Below are 11,104 nucleotides of genomic sequence, written 5' to 3'. Positions count from 1 at the left end.
GGGGCTGGCCGCACCGGGCGCAACATCTGGGGGTTAGGGTTAGGGGGCGCAAATCCACAGGTTAGGGGGTGCAAATTACTTGCCTTGCCCCGGGTGCTGACAACCCACGCTACACCACTGTAAGCGGCTTAGTCATGCTGGCCACATGACCCGGAAGCTGTATGCTGGCTCCCTCGGCCAATAAAGCGAGATGAGCGCCGCAACCCCAGAGTCAGTCACGACTGGACCTAATGGTCAGGGGTCCCTTTACCCTTTACCTTTTAAGGGGTGTTACAGAAGGGGGAGTGGGGAAAACGTCATGCTCCTCCTGGGGTAGTTGGTCCACCTTTGTTCCCCATGCTACATTCACCTTTCATCTGTGGCTCCAGAAGCTGCCAGCATGCAACAGCAGCCACACCTTGGGGGAGGTGACTTTATGAGTTTGAGTTTGTAGTCTCTGTTAGAGTTTGTAGTCTATTTGTCTATTTGAATTTGTGATCCTTTTCAGAATACATGCTTTTGAATGGACTAGTATTTGTTACCACTGACTATTGATTTGAGAGTAGGGATCACTCCCACTATTGAAGCTTACACTGGCCTGAGTTCTTGGCGTGTTTTTTTCCTGGTACACCTCAGGAGAAGGCATGGACTGGCCGGCTAAACCAGGCGAGGGAAGCCGATGGGTCTCAAACCCTCAGGAGTTAGGGACTTCCACTACATGCAAAGGGGATGCGGGTGGCGCTGTGAGTTAAACCACAGAGCCTAGGACTTGCCGATCAGAAGGTTGGCGGTTCGAATCCCTGCGACGGGGTGAGCTCCCGTTGCTTGGTCCCTGCTCCTGCCAACCTAGCAGTTCGAAAGCACCCCTAAGTGCAAGTAGATAAATAGGTACCACTCTGGCGGGAAGGTAAACGGCGTTTCTGTGCACTGCTCTGGTTCGCCAGAAGCGCCTTAGTCATGCTGGCCACATGACCCGGAAGCTGTACGCCGGCTTCCTCGGCCAATAAAGCGAGATGAGCACCGCAATCCCAGAGTGGGTCACGACTAGACCTAATGGTCAGGGGTCCTTTTACCTTTACCTTTACCTTTACTACATGCAAAGACAGGCTCCAGCAGATTGAGCAGACAAGACCAATAGTGGGTCCAATGGTCAAGAAGGTTTCTGCACTTGCTGTAGAGGGAGGGAATTGAAGGACAGATGGGGCCTGTGAACCTGGGAAGGTAGCTTACCTAAAAGATGGAAAACCCTGATCCTAAACCTCTGCTGCCTTGTGGGATATTTTAGGGAGAAGAAAAGGCTCAGGAGTAAACCCAACACAAATCTGGATGGAGTCCCTAAGACGGTTGGATGGTGGCAATTCCTGCTGCCAAACATATGGCTCTGCTTTCCTTTGGACCACATCAGCAAGGCCAAGAGCAAGGTCTCAGCAGCCCAGGACCTCCATACACACCACCCAGGGACACAGGTGGCACTGTCGTCTAAACCACTGAGCCTCTTGGGCTTGCCAATCAGAAGGTTGGCCATTCAAGTCCCTGCGATGGGGTGAGCTCCTGTCGCTCTGTCCCAGCTCCTGCCAACCCAGCAGTTCAAAAGCACGCCAGTGCAAGTAGATAAATAGGTACCACTGTGGCGGGAAGGTAAATGGCGTTTCCATGCACTCTGGTTTCCATCATGGTGTCCTGTTGCACCGGAAGCGGTTTAGTCATGGTGGCCACATGACCCGGAAAGCTGTCTGTGTACAAACACTGGCTCCCTCGGCCTGAAAGGGAGATGCGCACCACAACCCTATAGTCGCCTTTGACTGGACTTAACTGTCCAGGGGTCCTTTACCTGTACACACTGCCCAGGCTTGCGCCTTGGGAAGGACATTTTGGTGCTGCTATAACACCAGTTTGACTTCACCCCTAGAGACCTACTCCATTGTCTCTCGAGAAGGACTGATGCCAACATGTTTTAAAAGATGGGTTCTGGGGAAAGAGAAGTGGGAAGAGAGGATGGAGGTTTAGGACAGACAGTAGAATTTCATTCTTTTGCATAGTACAGTGGTACCTCGGGTTAAGTACTTAATTATTTCCGGAGGTCTGTTCTTAACCTGAAACTGTTCTTAACCTGAAGCACCACTTTAGCTAACGGGGCCTCCCACTGCCACCGCGCCACCGGAGCATGATTTCTCTTCTCAACCTGAAGCAAAGTTCTTAACCCGAGGTAATATTTCTGGGTTAGCGGAGTCTGTAACCTGAAGTGTCTGTAACCTGAAGCACCTGTAACCCGAGGTACCACTGTATATGAACAAAACTTTTGCGTAGGTGTCACTGCTAAGTTGTGCATGAACATATCAGACGCCACAGCGATTCTTCAAACAGCTCTTGTTTATTCACAGGCCAGAACAGAACTGAAGGGTTCAGCCAGCCTGCTTATATAGAGCTCCACTACAACGCAACAGTGACCACTTTCTGTAACTATCCAATCACTGAACGTCACTTTCAATCCCTTATTTGCATATGTGGACCTGAGTGAAGACTATCTACAGTATCCCTCTGCTGGCCCAGGGTGAGAACTTCAGTACATAACAGTCACATTAACAGGTACTTTATTTTCCATATTGCCTGCAGCGGTGATGCGTCTTTCTGAATATGACCGATTTGTTTGAGTGATTCTGCGACTTGAAAGCTTCGAAGAGGAACTTTTAACAGAAACGCATATTTAAAAAATATGAATTTCCCTTTTCCTATTTTGTGTGTAAACCGCTTTGGGGCTGCTTGCCTTCAGAAAACCCGCAAACCAAGCGGGTTATAGATCCTACGAAGTAAATACAGATAAAGTTGCCCTGCTCGAACAGCCGGAAGGGGGCGCTCCTTCGAACCCCTCTCCGCGCATGCGCTTTCCGAGTGTGGGGGGGAGTGGCAGAGGCGGCGCCTGTCACGTGAACGCCGTCCTCCTCCTCCTCCTGACGTCACGCGTCTTTGCGTCAGGGCGTGGCGAAGGTCCCGCTCCCCGGCCGGTTCCCGCGGGGCTGCCGCTGTCAGAGCAGTTGCCGAGAGCGGGAGCCTTCCTTCGCGCGCGCGCGCGGGGCCGGGCTGGGCTGCAGGACGGACGCGCGCGCGTGTGCACGTGTGCACGTGAGCGCGCGCGCGATTCGGGGCATCCTTTCGCCGCCATGAAGCCCCGGCGGGTGAGTGTGGAGTCAGCTGGGCTCGGGGGTAGGAGCGCCTAGTGGTTAGAGGAGGAGGAGGAGGAGGAAGGCGAGATGGGGACCCGGGCCGGGCCTTCCTCCCTCCTCCTCCTCCTGCAGGTGGCTGCTGCCTGCTGACCTCGGGCAAGGGTAAGGCCAAGGCCCTTCCGGACCTCTGGCTGCAAGGCGGGGCTCCCTTGCTTTCCTGCCGCCTTCCTCTCGCGGTCTCGCCTCCGGGTTGCGGGGGGTGTTTTGCTTTGCCGTTGTTGCGGAGGAGAGGTCGGGATCCTCTTTTGTTTGGGAAGGCAAAATATGAAATAATAAGAATAATGTTTCGTTTTGAAAGGCACAGGGGCAGAGCTGGCAAAATAACAACAGCAATAATAATAATAATAATAATAGTAATGTTAATATTTTGCTTTGAAAGGTGCAGGGGTAGGGCTGGTGAAATAATACTACTACTACTAATAATAATAATAATGTTTCGTTTTGAAAGGCACTGGGGCAGAGCTGGCAAAATAACAACAGCAATAATAATAATAATAGTAATGATGACATTTTGCTTTGAAAGGCGCAGGGGTAGGGCTGGTGAAATACTATTACTACTACTACTACTACTACTAATAATAATAATAATGTTTCGTTTTGAAAGGCACAGTGGAAGAGCTGGCAAAATAATAGTAGTAATAATAGTAATAATAATAATTAATAATGTTTTGCTTTGAAGGGCGCAGGGGCAGAGTTGGCATAATAATAATAATAATGATGATGATGATGTTTGCAGGGGCAGGGCTGCTGAAATACTACTACTACTACTAATAATAAGTAGTGTGTGGGAACACCCCCCAACCCCCACCCACATATTTTCGTGCACAAACACACATATTTTCATGCACAAACACACATATTTTCATGCACATAAGGGACATTTCCTGTGTTTGTTATGGTAGACGTGTGTTAGCAATACATATAATACATTTGTGGGGAGGGAACCTCAAAGAGAAATATTTTGATTCCCAAATGAATTTGAAGAGGATTTCCTTCCTGCCAACTTGCAGGGCTCAGGCTGCTTGGTACCCATGAAGTAGCTGGCAAAAGAACTTTGGTTGAGGGTGTGGGGTGCAGGGAGGGGAGGAGAAACAGAATATATATATATATATATATGCATGTGAATGGAGGATTTTCAATACAATGACTTAACCGGTCGGTACTCACATTCACTTTTCAGCGGGTGAGTCATAAGGTCCAGACATGCAAAATCTTATATACACCTCTGTTATACCCAATTGCAATTTAATGTATTCCTGTTGTGTTTTATGATTTCCCTGATATTGTAAGCGAGCCGGAACTGGTCTGTGACCGTAATAATAAAAAATTCAATTCAGCACCAGCACAGAGGGCATTGGCTTTCCACACCAGGGCTAAAAAGAATCGCACACTCAAATCTTTCCACAAAAGTAGTTGGTCGGATTTTTCTGCCTTCCTCACAGCAGCTCAGTTCTTCACAAACCGGCCAGACTGTGTGCACAGTTTAATGCACATTCCCCCTCCCTCCCCCCAAATAATTCTGGGCACTGTAGTTTGTAGAGGGTTGCTGAGAATTGTAACTCTGTGAAGAGTAAACTACAGTGGTGCCTCGGGTTAACTTAATTCGTTCCGGAGGTCCGTTCTTAACCTGAAACTGTTCTTAACCTGAAGCACCACTTTAGCTAGTGGGACCTCCCGCTGGTGCTGCACCGCCGGAGCACGATTTCTGTTCTCATCCTGAAGCAAAGTTCTTAACCCGAGATACTATTTCCGGGTTAGCGGAGTCTGTAACCTGAAGCGTCTGTAACCCGAGGTACCACTGTACAGGTCCCAGAATTCTTTGAGGGAAAGGATGTGCTTTGAAGGTCTAGTGTATATGCAGTCTCATCACCAAAGGATGAAAAGAGGCGTTTGGAACAAAACGGCTGGGTTCCTTCCCCATTTCAGGAGGGGAAAGAGAAAGAGAACAGCTGTAGAACCACTTGTCAGGAGGAGGGCAGAGGCTGGGGCAGGAGTTGGCAAGGTTTACCTTGCCTGGGCTGGTTCACTCCAGCGGAGATACCTCTATGAGCCAGATTTCCGGCGTCTGCATCGGCGCAGACGTGATTTCCGGCACCACAGAAGCGAGTCCCCGTGCCGTGCTGCGCCAGTTTAGCACAGTGCGCGGGGACTCACTGAGCAGGCTGCTTGGTTTGGGGGCGGCTCGTGGACCGGTTAAACGACCCCCATGGGCCACTTGTGGCCCCTGGGCCTTAGGTTGGCGACCCTTGGACTGGGGAATGGAGAAGGAATCTGTGGCAGATGAAGGCTGCTGCAAGGAAATAGAACTTAACAGACTGAGGAAAATAAAGTGGCAGTTTTAAAATGCTGACGGCTGCTTCTGTTCAGTCAACCAGGAACGTGCTTGCATGGGTTGCAAGATTTAAGACGCACCAGCAGCAGTTTCCTGCAACTTGTGTCCTGATGCACAGAAAATGAAATATATTTATCACATGATTGGTGGCAATAGTGATCTGCTTAGTTCGAGAATATATGAAGAATGACTCAGTTGGCAGAGCATGAGCCTCTTCATCTCAGGGCCATGGATTTGAACCCCACATTGGGTGAAAGATCCCAATCTTCAAGTCTGTGATTCTGCAATGCAGATTTGTTATTGTCTGTTACATTTTAAACATTGAAAAAGAATGAGCAATGGATTTGGCGGAGCTGTTTAAAAGGAAAATGATGTCGGTTTAAATAAAAACGGTGAAACATTGGAGCTTTTCCTGGCTAGGCCCCAACTCTTTTAACCAGATGCAAATACTTGGTTGCTATGTGGGTAGACTCTTGTAGATGAGAAAAATTCCTTAGATAGTAAACGAACTTTGCACCGGTTGCCACCAGCTGAACTACCTTGGGGGTACAGTTCTGTAAGTGGGGTGTCGCTGGGGGGGGGAGACACACTCTCTGGTTTCTAACCACTTCATCTCAGTTGACAGAAGGGCCTCTTCAGTTGATTATAATGCAAGGACAGATTGAGGTGGAAGCAGAGATTCTTCCAGGTACCCAAGCCTCAAGTTATGTCGCATTGGATAATCTTGTTACTAGCCTGTGCAATAGAGTAGAGCATCTTGGACCAGCCATTTCTCCCTTTCCCACTTTCTGCCACTCCAGATACTGCCCAAAAAGTACACGAACATTCCCAGTGCTTCTCTTTTTAACATGCCCTTTAAGACCCTGCCTTCTTTGTGAAAGTGATTATTTGGAGAAAGTTGTTTACCCAGAGCTCTGCAAGAAGAAAGTAAGAAAATGAAACTGTTTGGGAACTCTGGTGAAACTTGGAAGCAATTTATCTGTTTGCTGAGCTGAGTGAAGTGCGAGTAGATAAAAGAAGATAGCAAGCAGTAAGAAAGGGAACTAGGCTTGCAGGGTTCTGTTTTTCTTTTTGAAGAGAATGGTTTGCATTATACATGTTTTCTGTCCATGGAAGACTTAACTTTTCTTCCCAGTTACCTTCAGTAATTAAATGCACTATTAATTTTATGATAATGGTCCCTGCCAGAGAAACCTGAAATTAACTTTGTGTGGACCTAAGATAGTGCTGTGCGAAATGCAGGAATTAAATTCCATCCTAAAAAATCCAGACATGGGGTGTCAGTTGAGATGGGATGAGGTGAATATTGCCTAAGCTGATTAGACTACTAAAAATTACTTTAAACTTTTCTTTGCTGACTTCAATATAAATATTTTCAGGGCGGTTCATACTATTACGGGGAAAATAGTTGGCCCAGACATGTCCATATATGCGTGTGTGGGGGGGGGGTGAGTTTTCAAATTTAAACAAATCCACCCAATTTTTTAAATTCAATACATTTGCCTAAAAAGTAATTACTGTATTTTTCGCTCTATAAGACGCACCAGACCACAAGACGTACCTAGTTTTTGGAGGAGGAAAACAAGAAAAAAAATATTCTAAATCTCAGAAGCCAGAACAGCAAGAGGGATCGCTGCGCAGTGAAAGCAGCAATCCCACTTGCTGTTCTGGCTTCTGGGATAGCTGCGCAGCCTGCATTCGCTCCATACACATTTCCCCTTACTTTTTAGGAGGGAAAAAGTGAGTCTTATAGAGCAAAAAATACGGTCCCGTTGCAAGCATATGTCCATTAAATTCCTGATGTTACCGCTTCATTCTTCTTCTTTGATCACCTTCTCAACCTTCTATTAGTTTTAATCCATTTTCATAGCCAGCCGATTTTGGCTCAGACATGTCCTCAATGTTTTTAAAGCCAGGTGTTCCCCCTTTACTCAGTGTTTAGGGTAGTTGGGGTCTTTCAGGGGGAAGAAATGCGTAGCAAAGTACATAAAACTAAGCTGAGTTATGTACAGCTTTGTTCACTCTTTCTGTAGGAGAAGAGAAGTCAACTGTGAAGGCAGAACAAGCAGCATGATGGATTCAAAAGACCTTGTCCTGAACAAATCAACGGCAGACCAAGTCGGTCACCGCATTGTAAAAGTTAGCTCAGGCAAACATTACTTCTGTGGTTATTGTGCAGCCATCACAAATGTCGCCGTCACCTTCCCCGTCCAGAAAGTCCTCTTTCGGCAGCAGTTGTACGGCGTACGAACCAGAGATGCGGTACGTCAGCTGCAGAAAGACGGGCTCAGGAATCTGTACCGTGGGATCCTTCCACCGCTCATGCAGAAGAGCACAACCCTGGCAATCATGTTCGGCCTCTATGAGGACCTCTCTTCCGTACTCCTGAGGCACATGAGCGCGCCTGAAATTTTGACCCGTAGCTTGGCAGCCGTGCTTGCTGGGACCACGGAAGCGGTCCTGACCCCCTTTGAGCGCGTCCAGACACTTCTGCAGGACTACAAACACCACGACAAATTTACAAACACTTACCAGGCGTTCAGAGTTCTCCGAGACCATGGGGCCAGGGAATATTACCGGGGGTTAGTGCCAATCCTCCTCCGGAACGGCCCTAGCAATGCCCTCTTCTTCGGTCTCAGAGGACCTATCAAGCAGTGTTTGCCTGAAGCCACAACTTACAGTACTCACTTGATCAATGATTTTATTTGTGGAGGCCTGTTGGGCGCTATGCTGGGGTTCCTCTTTTTCCCACTGAACGTAGTAAAAGCTCGCATGCAGTCACAGATCGGTGGGGAATTCCAGTCTTTTCCCAAGGTTTTCATGAAGATTTGGCTGGAGCGTGACAGGAAACTGACGCACCTCTTCCGAGGCGCCCATCTGAATTATCACCGGTCTCTGATTTCTTGGGGAATAATCAATGCGACATATGAATTCTTGCTCAAATTATTGTGAAAAGTTCTTGTAAAGTTCATTTTCTCAGTTGGACGCCAGACACACACAGAACTGTCAATTTCCAGGGAGAAGTCAAACACACTAATAACACTGAACTCCAGCATAATAGTTAATCCGTAGGTAAAGATGCCAGTTTTAAACAGTGCCTACTTAGCTCAAAATGTATTCAGTCATATTAATGGCCTTTCAATCTGTGGGTGCGAGCGAACTGTACCGCTAGAGCAATTGTTTGAAAAGTTTCCTCGGATATGCCTGAAGATGGATTCATTTGCTCCAGATCACCATCAACTGTTCTCACACTCCTGGTGATCCAGAGAATGCACTTTGAAGAAATGTGTAAATGGGCGGAAAACTGGTATTTAATTTGTCGCTTGGCCCTTTCGGAACAAACAGTGGCATGCTGTAATAAACTCCCAAGATGTTTCAAGTCTCCCCTTCCCCACTTTTTAAAAAATTATTCTTCCTTGAGCAGAGACTGCCAAATTTTCAAGAGAAATCCTTTCCCCCAAACCTTAAGGTTCTGTAAAAGTTGTCAAATAGCTTTTGCTAGACTGTTGATGCAAAGCAACACCTTGTCGAGATTTCGTATTAAATTTCAGAAACTGAATTCACTGTAAGCTCAGCAGTGGGAGTATCTGTTTAAAAATAAATAGGTGTGTGTGTGTTGCTGGAAAGGTGAGAAAAGTTTTTAAGTGCCCTTCATGTTACACTGCCACCTGACTTGTCAATGTGGTCTTTTGTGTGGCTCTTTACACTACTAAGTTTTGTTGCAAGTGAATATACTTCTCTGAAGGGTTGCTTTAGGAAGGATGGTGCGAATGACAATTGGTGCAATCCAACCAAAATTATGCATTTTCCCCATTGAATTCTCTCCCCCCCCCCCCCGGTGATATTTAAACTGCTTTAGCTTTTTCGGTGGGTTGTGGTCTATTTGTTAATACTTTCTACAATTCTGGCTAATTGGTATTCGGATCTGAAATGTTATGTTCTGTCACCTAAACTTTGAATGCTCTAGTTAAGCAAGGCTTTGTGTGCTTGAATGAAAATGACTTACCCAGGTATTGCAATTTTCAGGCTCTTTCACAGTGGTTGAAAAAGGAATTTAAATAGCTCCTTTCACACGCTGCTCAGGCTTGTTTTATGTTGGGAATGTGCCTCATGCACGGCTCCCTCACCTGTATCTCATTCAGTATAGAATCAATACAGGTAGGTCCAGTTCATGAGATCCGTCCACTCACTTTACAACAGAGAAGTTGTTGACTCAGACCTTGCTTCATATAAATATATATATATGTAAAACTCGCATCAGGCGTGCGAACTGGCCCATAGTTTGGTACGAAGGACCATGCATGTATGTAAAAAGGACATAAGCTTCTGCAAGCTGATTTTCTGTGTTTATTCAATCATGCTAATAAACATTTTTCCGTACATTGGAATTCAGGTAAGAAGCAAAAGATGAAGAGAAGCAACCTAGAAGGTTTCAAGTCGGAGAGGAAAGCATGTCTGAATATCAAAATAATGCTCTTAATGGGGTGGGGGAGGGTGAAATGATTTTGTATAGTTTTGTTTTTTTTAATGCAAATAGGAGTTAATATTTTCCTTATTTGTGGTACACAGGAAAGCTTTCCCTAGCTGAATTGATAATCCTCCAAGCGTTTATCCTCAGAGTGAGGGTTTTTTTTAAAGTGGAACTAATATCTCACTACTGAGATGGTGTGGTGTTTTTTGTTTTTTACTTTATGTTGCCTGTTGTCAACCTGAAAATTGCCCTTCAACAGCAGTTTGTGAACCTATTTATCCTATTTCTTGATTCTTGTACTGTACCAGTGTATGCTGTTTAGCCTCACAGATTGCCAAGCACAAAATGAAAGAATGTTTGATATTTTGAATGTTGTGATGATCTGCATTTAAATAAAATGTCTGTTGGAATGTTTAGCTGGTAAAATCTGATTTTACCAGTGTGTTTTTTATTTTTTTGATGGAATAAACAAACATGAATTTATTTGCTGCAATGAAGTAGACTAGCATTTTTCAAACATTATCTTACAAGTTTAGTCCATGTGAGATTAGAAGTATCTTGAACACTTGAAAAAGGAAGGCAATGAGGAATACTGTTCTTGTTCTCAGACGTCCCTTTTTTCTTCTAAGTTTATAGAAAATAATTGCATAAATAGCATAATGTCCACAAGTGAGTTTTGGGGTGCGGAATTCTGTATAACAGCATGGCGGAGTAGAGACTATACTACCATATTTAGGATTACAGTCACAGGAAACATTCTCCGTAATAATAGCCATAGCCATCAGCTGGGCAGTAACACAAGAGTTAGGTACCACCATGGTAAATGTCTGCCTCTTGCCCAGTGGCAGTGAACCCCATGGGGTTCAAATCTCGCTACAGCCTCGCTGAAGTAAGAACACAGCCCTCGCTCAACAAGGCCTTGGCTACATTCAGCAGGAAGGTTGGTAGTACAATAGCTTTGTAAACAAGCATTTTGGTTTCCCTGCGAATGTCCTGGTCCTCAAACACTCTGCACTTCAATCAGGAGAAAGCTGCACTCACAGAGCTCAGGCGATGCTGGATTTCGTCTTCCAAAGCAACTACTCTATTCCGAACTTTAAA

General features: G+C 46.0%; 1 protein-coding gene across 1 annotated transcript; it reads left to right on the top strand.

The window, feature by feature from the left end:
- Positions 1 to 3,212: 3,212 nt before the first annotated feature.
- SLC25A51 (solute carrier family 25 member 51) lies at positions 3,213 to 10,413 on the top strand. Its single transcript, XM_081894672.1, is given in 3 exon segments — positions 3,213 to 3,257; positions 3,259 to 3,302; positions 7,566 to 10,413. Coding segments are annotated over 3 exon segments (993 nt in total). The 5' UTR covers positions 3,213 to 3,227; the 3' UTR covers positions 8,485 to 10,413.
- The last annotated feature ends 691 nt before the right edge of the window (positions 10,414 to 11,104 follow it).

Source organism: Podarcis melisellensis (assembly GCF_964234715.1).
Source record: "Podarcis melisellensis genome assembly, chromosome: 17".
NCBI lineage: Eukaryota > Metazoa > Chordata > Lepidosauria > Squamata > Lacertidae > Podarcis > Podarcis melisellensis.
The sequence above is the reverse complement of the archived record's forward strand: the minus strand, read 5'-3'. Positions and strand labels throughout refer to the sequence as shown.